This window comes from Neofelis nebulosa, chromosome X (assembly GCF_028018385.1).
Source record: "Neofelis nebulosa isolate mNeoNeb1 chromosome X, mNeoNeb1.pri, whole genome shotgun sequence".
In the NCBI taxonomy this organism is placed as follows: domain Eukaryota; kingdom Metazoa; phylum Chordata; class Mammalia; order Carnivora; family Felidae; genus Neofelis; species Neofelis nebulosa.
Window position 1 is genome coordinate 32106873 of NC_080800.1, and position 20039 is coordinate 32126911.

Below are 20039 nucleotides of genomic sequence, written 5' to 3' on the forward strand. Positions count from 1 at the left end.
CATTCTTATGAACACATCAGAGATAACACATTGCTTTCTCTGCTCAGCTTTATCACCATCGATGTTTATTGTTTCTCCTCTGTTTTTATGTGTCTGTCATTCAGGTTATTCTTAAACCCAGGGTACTTTTGTCATTCTATGAGCGACCTTTTTTGTGTGTGTATTCCTATCTGCTCCTATCCATTGGGACAGATAATTGGAAAAGGACTCCTCTACTGTCACAGTGTGAAGACAATGGAATGTGAATCCACTGTGATTGAGAAATCCGTGCATTGCCAGGGCACTAATTTCCAAAGGACTTAGAGGGACAAGACCAGTGACATGATACTAATTGTAACTTTGATCACACTAATTTCCAATTTAATGCTTTAAGACTGAAGCTAATTAAAACCAAAGAAGCTTGTACATTTCCCTCAGTCATGTCAACCCTCTTAATCCACATCTTGTATTTCACTACTTATTCTAAGTCTAAAATGTTCAATACCAACCTGCAAATTTTAGAATTAAAAATAAATTGATGTTATATATTTTTGTACTATAAATGTGATATGTATGGTGAAAACACATAAATTGGAGGACATTATCTAGTTGTACAGTTTAGATGATTATAGTATTATTGGTGCCACACAGTACAGTGCAATACATTTTAAAAGCTTTTTGGGGGGTGCCTGGGTGGCTCAGTTGGTTAAGCATCTGACTCTTGATTTCGGTCTGGTCATGATCTCACAATTTGTGAGTTTGAGCCCTGCATCAGGCTTTGCAATGTCAGCGCTGAGCCTGCTTGGGATTCCCTCTTTACTCGTCCCCTGCTCACTCTCTTTCTCAAAATAAATAAATAAATAAACTTTTTTTTAATAAATAGGCTTTTTTATATTATCATTCCCTTTTATCCCTTATATTAAGTTTATGTTTTATGTGCATCTGAAGTGATAAAAATATAAGTTAATATATTTTTGAGAAACAATATTTTTATTTATGTGGATGTGGGTTCTGCTTTTGGCTTTGTCCAGCCAAGCCGAGGATGGCAGAAAGGATTACGCAAGACTCTGTACAAGTCAAGAGAGGTGAGAGCGAGGCAGAGGGAAGTCTCCCCAAGCTGCTCTCAAGCTCCTTATTTATTTATCTATTTATTTATTTATTTATTTATTTAATGTTTATTTATTTTTGAGAGAGAGAGAGAGAGAGAGAGAGTGCTCAAGCAGAAGAAGGACAGAGAGGGAGACACAGAATCCAAAGCAGGCTCTAGACTCTGAGTTGACAGCCCAGAGACCAACGTGTGGACGCAGGGCTCAAACTCATGAACTATGAGACCAGGACCTGAGCCTAAGTCAGATGCTTCACTGACTGAGCCACCCAGGTGTGCCAAGCTCCCGTATTTATTGAGCATACATTTAGGGAAACAATCAGCAATATGTCGGTGGGCTACGTGCCAGTAAGAACATATAGAAAACGTCAGAAAAACAAGTTAAGACGGGGTAAAATATTCCATGTGATAACATGGCCTAAGGAATTTATGAGCATAGGCAGGACCTAACCCCTAGATACACATTAACCAGGTAAGCAAGGCATGGCTGCTGTTTTCAGCAAGGCCAGAAAGCAGTGTTCTGCTTTGCAATGTATTCCCTATAATCTCCTAACCCAGGACATAGCTATTTGATTTCCCACATGTGGATTCTAGTATACTTGGCCCCATGATATTATAGAGCTAATGCCAAAGGAATACATTAATACTCCGATGTGTAATGAGTAGTTGTACATAGAAACAACATTTTGGTTTCTGACAAGATCACTGACAACTTCTTCTATACTTGATATAAGAAAACATTGAAATTTAATTTATATAAAAATATATAAAGTTTTAATGCTATATGTTAAATTAATATGTAATTAAATTTTAACATTAATTTTAAGTACTTCATTAAATTTTATTTTTAACTGTTAGTGTATTTTTTGTAAAGATTTTATTTTTAAGCAATCTCTACACCCAACATGGTGCTTGAACTCACAAACCTGAGACCAAGAGTTGCATGCTCTACTTACTGAGCCAGCCAAGCGCCCCTATTAGTGTATTTTGTAAATTTAAAGCAATTCACAAATGAGAATCAAAATATTTTACTGAAATGATTTAAACATGAATTTTAAGGTACAAGTGAATAAATAGTAGGAAATCTTTTTAAAGTGTTATTACAAAATAAATGTTACAGAACTTATTTTTAAAAATGATTTGAAGGTGTTTGCTGTAATATAATTTTATAAGTAGAGTTTGGTAATTACCACAATGAACATACAGATAGCTGAAAAATTCATGTGTTCATGACTACCAGTTGAATTACTGACATAACTAGGTCAGTTCCTGAATCAAATTTTACATCCTAATATACTGTTCTGAAATGCAGTGTGTACCTTCCAGTACCTCTTGTCATACTATTTTTATATATTATTTAATATTCTTATTTGCTTCTAAAATGTCAATGTATATACATATTGCATGACTGTGTGTGGTATGTGTGTGTGTGTGTGTGTGTGTGTGTGTGTGTGTGTATTAATGCCAGACACAGTAAGTCAAAGTATGCTAAAGGATATTTTTCATGACATAATTCATTTTCTTCCATCTCAACTGGAAATATTTCTCTCCTGTAGTTGTTATAAAATGTCAGTCCAGGAAGCGGGTAGAAGAGGAAGTGGAAGTCACGCTGACTGGTGATTTTTTTGGAGAAAATCCTATCTTAGATTCAACAGATTTTGTAGTGATTCCAAAAAGAAATTCATGTAAATTTGACGAAGATGTGGATGGTAAGAAAACGACAGTCATGGATATCAAAAATGGTAATAAGTAAGATTCAGTTTCCTTAAATTGCAGGATTATTCAGGTACATGAAAATCCATGCCCAGTATTTTTCAGTTACAATATGTCATTAAACAGTGCCCAGCAAGTGTTCAGTGATGTTTGTTTTCTTCACATAGTGGCTATTTCCAAAAGGAAAATAATTATAGTTGTTAATGGATTTATAAGAATCAGTTATGATTCTGTCATCAGTGAAAAGAGAAAAAACTGTAGAAACTGTAATTTCCATGTCCCTTCAATTTTTTATTAAAGTTTATTTATTTATTTTGAGAGAGAGAGAGAGAGCAGGCAAGGGGCAGAGAGGGAGAGAGAGAAACCCAAGCAGGCCCCACACTGTCAGCGTGGAGCCCGACTCGGGGCTTGAGCTCAACTCCGGGCATGAGCTGGAGATCATGACCTGAGCCGAATCAAGAGTTGGACACTTGGGGCGCCTGGGTGGCGCAGCCGGTTAAGCGTCCGACTTCAGCCAGGTCACGATCTCGCGGTCCGTGAGTTCGAGCCCCGCGTCAGGCTCTGGGCTGATGGTTCGGAGCCTGGAGCCTGTTTCCGATTCTGTGTCTCCCTCTCTCTCTGCCCCTCCCCTGTTCATGCTCTGTCTCTCTCTGTCCCAAAAATAAATAAAAAAAAAAAAAAAAAAAAGAGTTGGACACTTAACCGACTGAGCCATCTAGGAGCCCCAGTGCCCTTTCAGTTTTAATCTCTTCCTTTACTCTCTCTTTCTAATTTAAAGAACATGATTCAAGTCATGTGTTGCAGCTTTAAATTCAGAAATACAACTTACAATAAAATGTTCCTTATTTAGGGGCACCTGGGTGGTTCAGTCAGTTAAGTATCTGAGTTCGGCTCGGATCATGATCTCATGGTTGGTGAGTTCAAGCCCCGTGTGGGACTCTGTGCTGACATCTCAGAGCCTGGAGCCTGCTTCTGATTCTGTGTCTCCTCTCTCTCTGCCCCACCCCTGCTCACACTCTCTCTCCCTCTCTAAACAATAAGTAAACATTAAAAAAATTTTTTTGCAAGTTCCTTATTTAAATATATAGAAAATGTGACATAAGTTAGATGTAATCCTCAAATAAATTTTGTATAATAATCCCTCTGAAATTTAAAGTCTTAAAGAAAACTTTCACAAAATTAACATGAAAATCTGGCAAAATCAAATCTCAGTGATGCAAGATCTGTTTTTCAACTGTCTTCCAGATGACCTAAAGTAGAATTCTCCTATTTCACGTTGAAAGGGAAATTTCCTATGACAGTATTTTATTAAAATCAAAGGGAAAATCAATGTTTATGTATAATTTGAAAAACCAAACCAACCATGTAATTAAGTGTGAAATTTCTGCAGAAACAAAATATCCTCCATAGTTTTCTCATTCATATCTATAGTTTTTTACTTTACTCTCAATATTACTATCTTTGTGTCTGATTTAATTATTTCTGTGATAAAAGAATATAAATGAGATATAACTGAAGAGAGTGCTAGAATACATGAGTATAGAAGGAGTGTACAAGAGAGTAAAATAGTTTTTAATTTTTTATAATAGTGGCTATTTTTTAAATGTTTATTTTTGAGAGAGAGAGAGAGAGAGTGTGCGCATGCACACACAAGCCAGGGAGGGTCAGAGAGGGGAGGACAGAAGATCCAAAGCAGGCTTCATGCTGTCAGCACACAGTCCAGTGTGGGGCTCAAACTCACGAACTGTGAGACCATGACCTGAGCCAAAGTCTGATGCTTGACCGACAGAGCAACCAAGGAGCCCCTAGTGGCTATTTCTATTAAATAATAAATGCTCATTTTAAACAATTCAAGAAATTTCTGGTAATATGGATAGCTGCCCACAACTCAAGTCAGTCCTACTCCAGTGGTTGTTACAACATAATAAATTTGATATTTACCCCTTGTGCTTCCAGCCACACCTGAGGGATGGAAACTTGCCAGGAATTTAACCAGCTATTTTAACCAAGACCAAATAACAACAAGAAACAAGACAGGCTTATTTCTCTTTCACACGAGAGCCTAGACTTGTAGGAGGTCCAGGGAGTGTGGTGCCTATGTCCCCTGAGATCATCCAGGGACCTAGGTTCCTTTTCTCCCTTTGCTGCACCATCCACTGTGTTGTCCTCATCTGCATGTCAATTGTGCAGGGACATCTGCAGTGGAGAGTAAGGTGGTTCCCTTTAAAGCTGTGACCTGAAGATGCCCACCTCATTTCTACTTGCATCTCATTGGTCAGAACTCAGTCATAAGGCTACATCTCACTGCAACTGAGGCCGGGAGATGTAATCTCTTTGTCCAGGCCCAGATGAAATTACCAAAAAAGAAGAAGGGAAAAACATAACTATTGGGAAGACAAGGAGCAACTCTGCCGTAGTGTATTTACTATGGACTGGTAAGATCTATCTATTGCCAATCCATCCCAAAGTCCTTACTGGAAACTTTTAATACGTTAAATATTTTTCTGGGCCTGGAAATTCATACCTCCCATCTCTCTCCTACCATGAGACTTCTGTCCCCACTCTTTAGGATAGAGTTTCAGTCACTTTCTTGGCAACATGTCAGGTGTCCTACTGTTTAGCTTCGTTTGTTGAAGTTGTAAAATGTAAAGCTGAGGAGTTTTGTTCTTTGGTTGTTTTTTGGTTTTTTTTTTTTGTTTGTTTGTTTGTTTGTTTGTTTGTTTTTGTCTGCTTTTCTCTGCATGCCTACCTTTCTCGTCTCTTCTCTGGCCCACTTTCTCTTCCTACTCATCAACTTATACACATGGCTCAGTCATGATCAGTCAATCCTCTTTCTCTTCCAAACACCCTTGGTGTCTTCCAAAATAGATCATTCAAACTAGGGTTTTGTTCTTTGCAGACAAGCATTCTGAGAGTAAATATAGAAGCAGATCTGGAAATCATAAATATTTCTTAAATGAATCACAAGAATGTCAGGATAACCTGTCCCCCCAGCCCCCCCCCACACAATCTCATTATAAGATTTGGAAGGTAATGTTTTAAAATCTGGAAATGGAATTATGAAATGAGAACCTATGTTACATGTACCCAATGCATTTCATAAAATCTTTGGAATTACAAAAAAAAATAGTTCACACTAATTATTATCTTTTTATTTACTAGCTAGTTATTGATAATATGAACTATGTGATTGCACAGTGAAACATTTAATTTTAATTATGTTAATTTATTAGATAGTTCTTTTTTCTGTTTGATTGGATTTTAGTTTTTGCAATTGCAGGAATGTCAACTTACTCATAGACTGTTTAAATTTATAAAAAATGAAATAAATTTATATGAGGAGAGGGAAATTTTCTATTGCAAGCCTGTTCAATTGCTCTTTATTTTTAAAATTTATTTATTTATTTGAGAGAGAGAGAGAGAGAGAGCATGAGAGGAACAGCAGAGAGAGAGAGAGAAAGAGAATCCCAAGCAGGCTCCATGCTCAGTGCTGAGCCTAAAGCAGGGCTTGATCTCATGACCATGAAATCATGACCATGAGATCATGACCTGAGCCAAGATCAAGAGTCAGATGCTTAACTGACTGAGCCACCCAGGTGCCCTAATTACTCTTAATTTTAAAGAATATCTGTTCATAATGAAATCAGACTGATGCAATCCATTTCCATTTATCTCAAAAATGTTATTATAAGTTTAATACAGATTTTGCCTTACTGAATCACGTAGTAGCATTAGAGAAACGTTGGAATTATAAGTGAATGAAACCCTGCTGACTTTCTTGTCTTCAATGAAAAATTCTGATTGTTTATGTAGATCAGGGATAAAAATACTGTGTTTTTAATCTCACTATTCATTTACATTTATTTATTTTTGAGAAACAGAGTCAGACAAAGCATGAACGAGGGAGGGGCAGAGAGAGAAGGAGACACAGAATCTGAAACAGGCTCCAGGCTCTGAGCAAGCGGTCAGCACAGAGCCTGATGCGGGGCTTGAACCCATGAACTGTGAGATCATGACCTGAGCCTAAATCAGACGCTCAACCAACTGAGCCACTCAGGCGCCCCTAACCTCAGAATTCAAATGTGTAACACAACTGTCAATTTCCAATGATAAATCTAAGCACTTTTTATTGAAATGGAGCATAATTTTAATAAACAGCCAACTTACAGTAAATGTCCAGTACCTTTCTGAAGTGAAGTAATTGTTTTGTGTGTCATCCTGCTGTGCTTAAATACGTTTTAATAATGGTGTGTTCAAACCTTGATTTCTATTTGCAGTTTATCTTGTTGAAGGCAAAACGTTGATGCTTCTGTGACACTGTGAAGCAAAGTACAGAAATACTCATATATGAGAACCATTTTAATATGTGCTTACTACATTAAATTATTTGCATTATACCTTTGTCAGGTTGCAAGCTAAAAAAATTATAATTCTGATCATAGAAATTGATTAAATGTTATTACTGAAAAAAATCCACTTCCTTCTATATAAGCAAGGTCTCTAAGGAAGCTGCCAATATCATGTTGGGAGGTTTGAAAGGCATATTAAAACAACTTCTCAGGGTGCCTGGGTGGCTCAGTTGTTTAAGCATCTGACTTCGGCTCAGGTCATGATCTTGCAGTTCATGGCTTCAAGCCCCACATCAGGCTCTGTCCTGACAGCTCAGAGCCTGGAGCCTGCTTTGGATTCTGTGTCTCCTTTTCTCTCTCTCTGCCCCTCTCCCACTCATGCTCGCTGGCACTCTCTCTCTCTCTCATAAATAAACATTAAAAAAAAGACAACCTCTCACAAATAGCTCTTGAAAATACACCTTTTGATATGGCTCATATTTCACTGCTTCATTACTTTTCATGATGAGAAATAATACTTAATATTAAAAAAAAAATTGAAAGGTTTTCAGGCTTTTCTCTTCCCGTGATTCCCCCTAAAATAGTTTTTTTCTGTGTTCAATACCACCAAACTCAAAGAGTTCATCTATTTTTTTGGCTGAAGACATTTTAATTTGTGAATGTTTCTGTTCTGAACCATGTCCTCTATAGAAGTAGATTTGTTCGGTCCCCTCCCAAACTTAATGTTTTTCTCTATCTTTATGGTACCTGAATATTTGATAAATCCATTAACCTTTCCTTTGGTAAGATCTTGGTTCTTTTCCCTGCCCATGTTTGAAAGATGCGACCAACTTGCCTGCACTCTCTGTAAGTCTGCCTGCTTGGCTTTCCCTTCTCACCTATTTAAGAACAAGTCTGACCACACTGTCTGCATACTATCTTAGTCTTCAGTGTATATACAGGCAAACCAGCTCTTTTTCTCTGTGTAATTTCATTAGAGTTTACCCAGCACATTAGTGTTCACAAGAGTCATGTTGTTCAGCCAGTTTGCCCTTCCACTGGTCTCCTAAATCCATGATGGTGGAAATTTAAAAACTCTCTGGCTTGGACTGTGATGAGGGTTTAGGTGTGATCACTAATTAAACCCTTATATTCCCTCATCCAAGTTTATGACCAACTGAGAGGTGGATTAGAAATAGGCAGATGGAGAGGCACCTGGGTGGCTCAGTTGGTTGGGCGTCTGACTTTCGCTCAGGTCATGATCTCACGAGCCACAAGTTTGAGCCCCACGTCTGGCTCTGTGCTGACAGCTCGGAGCCTGGAGCCTGCTTTGGATTCTGTGTCTCCCTCTCTCTCTGCCCCTCCCCTGCTCGTGCTCTGTCTCTCTCTCTCTCAAAAATAAATAAGCATTAAAAAAAAAAAATAAGGCAGATGAAGATCAAAAGGTTACCTCCATGAATTATAAAGGTGAACTGAAACGTGACCTTGGCACTGTGGCCTTATTAATTGGGGCTTATTAATTAAACCTGCCACCAAAATGAAGTGCATTCACCCCCAAACTAGTCACTTGTGTAGGCTCCTGGCAAGAGCAAACAACCTACCCATGAAGAAAGCAGAGAAAGTATATATTCGGGATTCAAGGCACTGGGAAAGAAAGAAAAAGTTCTGCTCATCTGCTCATATTCCATTCCTTCACCAATATTCACTGATCAAATGCATTGCTTTTCCTCCTATGGCAGGTCATAATGGAGGAGGCAGATTGATGCAGAGATTTTCTTTTCTTCCTCTACTTTTCCCTTCTTGTGAGTGAATAGACCCCTCCAGGTAAACATGATAAGTAGGGGATAAGAATCCTCACTGCTCCCTTCCCATTAGTCTCCTTTTATCTTCATCATCCTTACCTAAGAGTTCAAAAAAATCCTACCAGGCCTCATTAAATGAAAATGCCGGGACTTCCCTGCTCTCTTTCCACCCTGTCTTCTCACACACACCATTGAGTTAACCAGGATTGATCACTTTCATATCTTTTTCATTCAGCAACAGTCTTGCGAGCATCTTTGCTGGCAGATACTTTCCTGAGCCCCAGAGATGCCAAAATTAACAAGTCACACAGACTGTTGTCAAAGAATTCAAAGAACATCTGTCCAATTTGTGCACCTGTAGTATTTAAATCAACTGGTATTGCCCTACTGGAATATTATTATACATGGATATTTAGACTGTATTTTGCAATGTCACTTCCGTAAGATTACAAGTTACTCTGTGTGGGCATAATTCCCCCCTAATTGTATTTGTTCTTCCTAAGTAATTCTTGATCTATGCAGTCTTTGTGCCTCCCTGGGGATTAGTTCATTCAATGACTATCTCTATGAGACTTTTTCCGTGGGAGTGGTTTTATTGTTTAGGGTTAGAACTGCACATCAGATTCATGCCTCTTTTATTTTCCAAATGTTCTATAACTTGAGGCCATTTTTCTTTGATTATTCTCTTATCTTTTGTGTGTGTCTCATTTGCTAGTTTATGTGTCACACTGGTCTCCTTCCAGCCATCTTGCTGTATGTTGTTTGCATGTCATATGTAAATTTGGTCTGTGGTTTGGTCTGTAACCACAAACAGCTCCTGAGAAACCTGTCATTGGTCCTCCCCTTGGCCTCCAGATTTGCTACTTTCCTCTGTTTCTGTTCATCTTACTTTCTCTGCTGAACTCACTCTGTTAAGGCCTCAGTCCCAACTGTTCTAATGAGACCACCCTTGACAAGATGATCACCCTTATCCAGTGTGCCTAAGCCTGTGGTCAGATTTGTGTCCTGAGCTTACTCAGCCTGTCATCAACATTTACCATTTGACCCAGTTGAAGGACTTCCTGCTTTTAGTTTTCAAAACTAGTCTTAATATTTTTATCACATTGGTTGTCTCTTCTCCATTTCTCTTGTTGGCTCATCTTCTTCTGACCAGGATCTAAATGTTGGAGTGACCAAGGGCTCTGCCCTGAGGGCTGCCACACACCAGTACATAGGTTATGTCCTGAACATTTCCAGAAGCTACTAATGGTATCTTCTCAGCAATTGTGCCACATGACAGGCCTGATATCCTAGGTGAAATATAGAGCCAGATACCTTGGGTTCTTCCATTTAATCTCTTTAGGCCCTTGAGAAAATTACTTTACCTCTCTATAAACTCAGTTTCTTCACCTCTAACATGGAGATAATAATGGTATCTACTTCATAGGATATTTCTGAGGATTAAATATGTAAATGCGTGGAATCCTTAGAAAGCATATTGTTCTCATTGTGTGTTCTGTAAGTGTTAGATCTTACGATTATTATCACTCAAAGCTCTCATTGGGTATTTTGTGACAGTGATGTACTAGAGTGTCCATCTTCAGTCACTGACAAATAATGTTTTAAAATGGAAACATGGTCTTCTAAATGTCATTCAGTAGGTTTTCTCATTAATACACACAAGAGTATTCTATGAAAAAAAAGTACAAAAATATGGGCCCTAAGTATTGGATAGAGACTGATGCTGGATGCTGATTGCCAAGAGTTCAGATCAATATTTATGTTACAAGAAGTCCCTTTACTTTTTCTTTTTGGTGCCTTGTTTGGAATGAAATGTGTAAGAAGAGCATCAGATGCGTGGCCCCTTTCTTCCTTTAACTTTTCATGTTGTGGGGGCACCTGGGTGACTCAGTCGGTTAAGCGTCCGACTTCGGCTCGGGTCATGATCTCGTACTCTGTGAGTTCGAGCCCCGCATCGGGCTCTGTGCTGACAGCTCAGAGCCTGAAACCTGCTTCAGATTCTGTGTCTCCCTCTCTCTCTGCCCCTCCCCCACTCATGCTCTGTCTCTCTCTGTCAAAAATAAATAAACATTAAAAAATTTTTAATTTTGCATGTTGTGGTTTACTGTACTTGTAGCCAGAGCGGAGGAACATGCAGTTATTTTAAATTAATCAAAATGTCTGGTCTATTAGATGACCTTATGAAAGTGAAGTAAAAACATGTTAATGAAATACCCCTGCCAAAAGATTTGCAACTTTGTAAAAAAATAAGAAGAGTCGCTCATTCTTCATTACCTGTTCAAAGAGAATAGCTGTAGGTAGTTTATCCAATAATCTCCATTTTCTTCGAATACTGTCTTCATCTGTTTCAAATTTGTCTTTAGCACTCCATTCATTCCTTCTGTGATTAGGATGTTCTCACAAATGTGTATGCCTCTTATTAATGAAGAGAGAGCTGCAGAAATTTAGGGAAAGAACATGAATAACCACGTTCATTATTCCTCGATAGTCTTTTCTCCATAACCAAGACATTTTTGTTGGGTTTGCTTTGACATGTATTTCTTACAGATTAAAATGCATATGGTATTAATAATACATCATTTGAAAGTGTATTTTGTAAATTAATTTGTTATAATTCAATACTTTTGGATTATTTATCACATTTAGTTGCAGTCTTTAAAAAAAATTGACTGATGTTCTTCCACATTGAATAAAATTCAGTCCTTGTCCTGAGAAAATTGACCGTAGTAAAAGGAACTGTTGGCCAACATAGCTCCTGCTGCATGATTTAGTGGCACTATGATACAGGCATTAGGCTGAATGATAATTATGCGGGGACACTATCTGGGTGGGAGATATACCCCTTTTGTTTTACATAACGACTCTGCTGCCATACCCAAATGATTATCACCATTATTATTTTGTGACACAATAGATAGACATGGATATGGATATGGACATAGATACAGGCATCTGTTATACATAGATACAATTCTCTGAAACCTATTTGATGAAATAATTTGTATATATGTAAAGGGTATGAATACAGGACAGAAGTGATAAGCTTGTGATTCTATTGACAGTCATAATTGCTTATGTATCTCCTGCTTTGTATATGGCAGGGCATTATTTGATCTTAATCTTCCTCTTACCCTTGTGCAAGCCACCACCTGGCCTGAACTACTGCGGAAAATTCATTGCATTCTCTCCTAACCCCTTTTTGTTCAGTTTACTATTAAAAGGGCACATTACTTACATACTTAAAACACTCAGTGACCTCCTTTTATTCTTAGAAGTCCCAAATCCTCACCATACTCTCCATAGTCCTGCCTACTTTGCCCACTTCGTCTTTTGACAAATTCTTGCCACTTCCTCTCCTTTACCCACACAAGCTCTTTCTCAGAGGGGCTAAGCTGGCTTCTACCATGGAAAATTCTCCCATGCTGCTCTGATGCCTAAGAGGCACTTTCTTAATTTCTATTTCCAGGTAACCTTTTATCACCTTTCAGTTTTGGTGTGTTTGTTTCCTCCTCAGGACCTTAGCAGCCAGGTTCCCAGGACTAATGCTCTCATAGCATTAGTGGTGTCACTAAACTAGTGGTATCACTGGTAGTTTATTGCCATTTCTTTCCTCTCAGACATAAGCTCCATGATGACAAAAACCATGCTTGCCATTTCAAGGAAAGCTTTTTACATGCTGTTAGAGCACAATTGAAGCTAAATATATATTTATCCTATTCGTATCATGAATGCAAGTGCCTTTTTTGTTTTAAAGTTTTACTTATTTATTTAAAGAGAGAGCACACATGCACACGCATGCATGTATGAACAGGGGAGGGGCAGAGAGAGAGAGGGAGAAAGAGAATCCCAAGCAGACTCCATGCTGTCAACACAGAGCTCAACATGGGGCTCAATCTCAGGACCATGAGATCATGACTGAGCTGAAATCAAGAGTCGGATACTTAACCAACTGAGCCACCCAGGCGCCCCTCAAGTGCCTTTTAAAGGATTTGCTAAAAACAACAGAATGTTCCCTCCATATTGAAAAATGTGTTAAAGTAGTCTGAAGGACTGTTGACTTGTAAATTTGAAATTGTAATGTGTATTATGGGAAACTACATTTATTTAAGTGCCTTGTGTATGTGTGTGTGTGTGTGTGTGTGTGTGTGTGTGTGTGTTTAGAAATGTGCAGTTATTCTCTTAAAACTATGAGCTAGGTTTGTCATAAGAGATTAATTTTATCCAACAATCGGATAATTAATTTATCCTGGCATCAGGGGCTCCTATCAACCCAGTCCACAGAAGAATACTATATAGACTCTCTCCAAATTATGAGCACAACAAAAGGCATGTTTCTCACTTAGTAATAAGACTTTCCAAATAAAATGCAGAGACTCTAACAGATTACTTCTATGGTACAATACAGAATGTTAGTTTATTGTGATTTTATCCAGCCTAATTCTTTCCCTCTCCCTTAGGTGCTCATATGAGTATGTTGCAGTTACAGACAAGGGGGATTTGTGTAGTTTGAAAAATATATTCATATTGTTTCTACTTGTCCCACCTCCTATCCCCTAGCTGATAATCATGTCTCTATTTTGTACCAATGGATCTTCTTATGATTACAATTATAACATCCATAGTGACAGATTCCCCACGGGAGGTTCAATGCTTCTGAAACTAAATTTAGCTTCTCATTTCTTGTCTTCAACCTGACATAAGCATTCCCATAAAGGCTTCAGTAATTAAGTAGAAACAGATGCAGAGCTCAACTACATACAGTATTTGCTTTAAAAATATTATGTGATTTGAATGCAATGCAAATTTCATCTCCCATTAAACACTCAAAATTCTTAAATGCTCTTTCTCTGTATGGATTATGGCTTCCTATGGAACATTTCCATATCTCATTCCCAGAACGAAATAGACGCATTATATGTAGACACATTGATTTTGCTACAGCAAATACAGGTTATTGATAGGAACTGTACTTGCTGATTTTGTCAACAGGATGAAAACCAGCTAGCTATCCAGGATGTCAGAAATATACTTTTACATGTGAAAAGAAGAAAAAGGTCTTGTAAGGCTGTGGGTCAGCCAGTTATTTTACATTAATAAGGTTTGCCAGATAATCATTAAATGTGACTGGGGCTTGTTATTGCCATGCTATTTTTCAGAGTTCTATAGCAGATATTATAATCAACTACTTCTTTTTTATGTTCATGTTCATTTATTTTTGAGAGAGACAGAGAGACAGAATGTGAGCAGAGGAGGGGCAGAGAGAGAGGGAGACACAGAATTCAAAGCAGGTTCCAGGCTCTGAGCTGTCAGCACAGAGTCCAACATGAGGCTCGAACTCATGAACCACAAGATGATGACCTGAGCCAAAGTCAGACGCTTAACCCACTGAGCCACCCAGGCACCCCTATAATCAACTACTTCTTAAGTATGGTCTGGTTTCTATACGATTGCTTAAAGAAGGGTGGCCATCAGTTCTATGAATCCAAGGATTACATTTACCTTTATACACTATAAAGTTAGTGTATAAAGGTCAAGTTATGGTTCCCTGACCTCTCTTCCATGATCTGTATGCAACAAACTTTTCAATTTGGCATTTGGGATCCTTGCATGTATGTGGAGAGTTAATATAATAGATGTTTGTGCTTCTCTTACATGAGCCAGTATTGGATTTAAGGTATTTTTCACATGTACCCAACAAACCTGCTATAACTTTCCTGGTTAAGAAAATATGGTTAACCAGATTGTCTCTAATACCCCAAGACTAAAACATGAAGAACTCTCTCTTTTATTAAAATATACCAGAACTTGAAAATTCTATCCTAATAGATTGGGATGCTGTTTTTAATATTGTTTAAACTTTAATATTGTTTAAACTCAAACCTTTCTTTATAAATTATAAGTCTATAGGCTTGTAATACATTTGTTATATTATTTATATTTTATGGTAAATATTGATAATTAGTTTCTATCTGGCTATTTCTTGTTTCATAAATCTGAATTTTAAAGAATTAAGGATGGTGAGAATGGTCTTCTGCATTTATTTTTTTATTCATTCATTCATTTATTTATTTACCTTTTAACAAAATCATAACTGAGCACCATTATATACCTGGTAATGCACTGGGTATTGCGAACACAAAGGTGAATCACTTCTCCCTCCCTCTAAATACCTGTGCATTTTAGTGTTGACAGGTAATTGATTTTCAACCTATGTATATTGAATTAAATTGAAATGCATTTTAATCTTGATTTTCTTAGATATGTCTATAAAACGTGAATTTGAATATGAAATTCAATTTGAATCTGACGTTGTGAAGTCTAACTTGGAATCCTGCATGGCTTTGTATTTGATCAAAAAATCTTTTAATGTTATGGCTAAAGTGATAACATTGGTCTTCAATTTGATATTTGCACCAAAGAAACCATTGAGGTAAGCATTTTTTCTTTAAATAATATTTTTACTCTTTGAAACTATATATTACTACTCTTTTAAACAAAATAGTGTTGATTTTTCTCTCCATCTTTATATTTGGATTGTATTACTTCTTTGATGCTGTTGAGGTAAATATTTTGGACTAGATTATCCCTATCATCTATCAAACTATGAACAGTATTCTGATGAGAAAAAGCAGTCCAAAATGATTAGAAATCTAAGAAATCCTTCCCAAATTGTGACCTCCCGAAGATCATTAGGGTATAATATTAACAAAAGAGAGCAGTGCACTTTGTAAAAAAAAATTTTTAATTTTTTTTTAACTTTTTATTCAGTTTTTGAGAGATGGAGAGAGACAGAGCATGAATGAGCGAGGGGCAGAGAGAGAGGGAGACACAGACTCTGAAACAGTCTCCAGGTTCCAAGCTGTCAGCTCAGAACCTGATACAGGGCTCGAACTCACAAACCGTGAGATCATGACCTGAACTGAAGTCGGACGCTTAACCGACTGAGCCACCCAGGCACCCCTGTAAAAAATTTTTAAAAATTACTGACTTGGTACTGTGCATTGGAAGCATGATGTTTCTTGATACTACTTCTCAGAACCAGTTCGAATGATAAAACGTGCCTCAGTTGTGTTCTACTTGGCAGTTGCTGCCATTATGCTTTTGCCACCAAACCATAACATTGCCCTGCCCTTAGTAAGGTTTAAGAGGATCATAGTGGAATCTGTGAGAATAGTGGAATCTGTGAGAATAGTCTGTCTTCTGGGAAGCCTCATCCAGTGTCTTTATACTCCCTTCTTAGGTAACTGGTACTTAGCACATGCAAATGCTGTATGATAGGTCACATGTGAAATAGAGCCTTCTTTGTGTCTTAATACAGAGATACCGATCAGAACCACAGTATACACAAAGCACAAAGTTCAGCCTGGTAATGAAAAGACAGTCGAAGTATTACCTGTGCTTTTACTAATTTTTGTAGTTTGACTATGTATTTGAAGTAGCCAGGCATGTATTTAAAGTGGCTTTGAATATGTAGTTCAATAACAAAAAGATACCAGTGTCATCTTCAGGAAACGGTAATAAAACCAATCTGCAAGAAGATAGTATACTGTAATCATTTATTTTCTCTTTTATGTTGATAGTTTTCTATGATTATTTATTTTTTTTTTCATACTTAGCTTTGTATTATGTTGACTTAATGATGTGGAAATTACCAGCAACAACCAGAAGGGGAGAATGTTGCCATTAATGAATAAGAGCACAACCAGTGTGAGGTGGGGACACTTGGGTGGCTCAGTTGGTTAGGTGGCCAACTCTTGATCTTGGCTCAGCTCATGATCTCATGGTTTGTGGGATCGAGCCCTGCTTGGGATTCTATCTCTCTCTTTTTGTCTGACCCTCCCCCTGTCTCCCTCTCTGTCTGTCTCTCTCTCTCTCAAATAAACTTAAAAAAAAAAAAAAAAAAGGAGTGGGGCACCTGGGTGGTTCAGCCAGTTAAATGTCCAACTTCAGCTCAGGACATGATCTTGTGGTTTATGAGTTTGATCCCCGTATCAGGCTCTGAGTTGTCAGGCTCTGGTATTTGTCTTTCTCTCGCTAACTTATTTCACTTAGCATGATACTCTCTCCCTCCATCCTTGCTGTTGCAAATGGCAAAATTTTATTCTTTTTGCATTATATATATATATATATATATATATATATATATAGCCTCTTTTTTATCCATTCATCTGTCGATGGACACTTGGACTGCTTCCAAATAGGAGCACCTGGGTGGTGCTCAGTCGGTTGAGTGTCATTCGGCTCAGGTCATGATCTCATGGCTTGTGGGTTCGAGCCCCATGTGAGGCTCTGTGCTGACAACTCAGAGAGCCTGGAGCCTGCTTCGGATTCTGTGTCTCCCTCTCTCTCTGCCCCTCCCCTGCTCACACTCGGTTTTTCTCTCTGTCTCAAAAATAAACATTAAAAAAATTATTTTTAAGAGCACAACCAGTGTGAATTTATACTCATTCAACATTTTGTGGATTTAGAGCTTCTTGGTGAATATTTGAAAAACTGATTTGGGACGACTTGTATGCATGATTCATAAATTTTTGTGAGCATTTTATAACATTCTGATGTAGTTTAATCTCTTTTGTGCATATATGTGTATATTCATTTACTTTTATAATTACTTCTTCATTATTTATTTGGGATGATTCACTGGAAGACACACAGTTAAGTGAGAAAAACCAAAATAAAATTATGAAAAAGATTAAATTATGAAAAAGAACAAGAAAATAATTACACCTAAACCATGCTAGATAAGTAAAATAAGTATTGAGTTCAATTCTTCCTGTTTGGCAAGGTAAAAAAAGAAAACAAAATTTTCATGTTTTGGTAAAAAGAAAATATAACATTATTTCACAGCAGTTAATACAATGTAATGTTTCACATTCATCCTTTCACAGAATAGTGTTATATATAATAGAAATAATTGTCATTGGGGCGCCTGGGTGGCTCAGTCGGTTAAGCGTCCGACTTCGGCTCAGGTCATGATCTCACAGTTTGCGGGTTCGAGCCCCACATCAGGCTCTGTGCTGGCAGCTGGAGCCTGGAGCATGCTTCGGATTCTGTGTCTCCCTCTCTCTCTGCCCCTCTCGTGCTTGCTGTCTGTCTCTGTCTCTCAATAATAAATAAACGTTAAAAAAAAGAAATAATTGTCAGGGCCCTAAAAGGTGGTTTTACAAAAACAAACAAATAAAAGATTATTTCTACAGGTCTTGACTTTTTCTTTCAATAAAAATCAAGGGTCTCATACAAAAACGTGAGAGATCTTTAGTTACTGTGGTCATGAGTCAGATGATTCTCACTTAACACAGGGCTAAACATATTTTTAATAAATAGAGAAATAATTGATATCATTTGTCTTAGGATATCTTAAGAAATAATAATCTTAGCTCAACTTTCTCCTGAAACTCTTTACCTGCTGTTCTTTCTGAGAGTTTTATATAAAAGGATTGTGATTTCCTTGTCCAACCTAACAAAGGATATTGCAGCCACACCATTACATGTTTGCATTATTTCCACCCTACGCCAGCAAACAAACAAGTAACCATTCCTCGGTTTCACCCATTGCTCCATATGTCCACTCTCCTTCATAGCCAAATGCTTAGAAAGGCTATCTCTATTCATTTCATTAACTCAGCTGACATTCAATTATATCTCATTATGTAAAGTGTTTGTGGTATTTTAATTTAAATTAAAATTGCAATTTAATTTTTAAAAGCCTTTAAGTCAATTTTATAAGCTTTTGTGAGTGTCCACAGAAAATATAATTTTTCTATGTGAAACAAGAATTGGAAAAACTTTTTCACAATGTTTCAGAAAATTTCTATATGGTGAAAGACCTATTTGGGTTTTGGGGTTTTTTTTAATGTTTATTCACTTTTTGAGAGAGAGAGAGAGCAGAGGAGGGGCAGAGAGAAAAAGAGAGAATCCGAAGCAAGCTCTGCACTGAGAGCAGCAAGCCCAATGCCGGGCTCGAACTCACAAACCACGAGATCATGACCTGAGCTGAAGTTGTGCACTTACCTGACTGAGCCACCCAGGTGCCCCTAGAAGGCCTGTTTGTATAACACCTGTGGCCTTTTGCCAGCCTCGCCTTGGATTCTTAAATATTATACTCTGTGCTCGTTACAAAAAATTTGCAGTCAATTATACTTATTTTACTGGTTCTTAGTAAATACCTACAGAGTAGATAAGCTGTGCTAGAAAATAATTATCTTACAGGCAGATTGATAATATAACCAAAGACCTAAAAGTTATTCCTAGAATGTAATTAACAGTCATCTACATTTTTTAAAGATTTACAAGTCCCAGTGTTTTACTAAAACCACCAGGTTTGCTTACATTTTCAATCTAGATATTGATCTACTATATCGTATTCTCTTTTTGCTTGTTTTCCTATAGTATCCTTTATAATCTTTTTTTTTTCTATTCAAGGACTCAAATTACTCTGAAAATAGAGTGCATAACAGATGGGATCTGGAAGTTTCCCATAACATTGGTTGGTACTGAGCCTGATGTGGATGATGTCATTGATATTGAAGGGGTTGGTTTATTTAAGGAATCTATTGTCGACTTCAGGCTGACAAGTCAGACGAGGTAATATATCAAGCAAAAGTATGTAACTGGTTTTGTGAATGTAATTTATGCTGAACTGGGAAACAAAATTTAAGATGGAAAATTCTATTATGTCATCTTTTGCTTTTTAAGCCAGAGAAGTATGCTGCTAGGAACCAAAGCTGTATGTATTTCATAATTTTTAGTTAAACAGTGGAAAACAGAGCCTACAAAATGAAAACCAAAAACAAGAGACAAAAGTCAATAGATTTTGAAATTTAGGATCATATTTCTATGTGATTTTCAAAGGATGTTATTAATGTATATTTATAGCCCACTCTTATTTCTTTATTTTAATTCCAGTATAGTTAACATACAGTTTTATGTTAGTTTCAGGTGTAAAATATAGTGATTTAACAATTCTATACATTACTCAGTGTTAATCATAATCTTAACCCCCTTCATCTATTTCACCCATCCCCCCACCCTCTCCCTTCTGATAACCATCAGTTTGTCCTCTGTAGTTAAGAGTCTCTTTCTTCATTTGTCTCATTCTTTATTTTTTTTTCC

The 20039-nt window shown here is 37.3% G+C and overlaps 1 protein-coding gene across 1 annotated transcript in view; it reads left to right on the forward strand.

Annotated features, from left to right (window-relative positions):
• The window catches only part of CFAP47 (cilia and flagella associated protein 47), a 540470-nt gene that overhangs the window by 479957 nt on the left and 40474 nt on the right, over positions 1-20039 (forward strand). The window contains exons 62-64 of the mRNA XM_058712583.1: positions 2641-2793; positions 15186-15357; positions 19350-19511. Of these exons, the coding sequence (XP_058568566.1) occupies positions 2641-2793; positions 15186-15357; positions 19350-19511 (487 nt within the window). The remainder of the gene's footprint in view (positions 1-2640; positions 2794-15185; positions 15358-19349; positions 19512-20039) is intronic.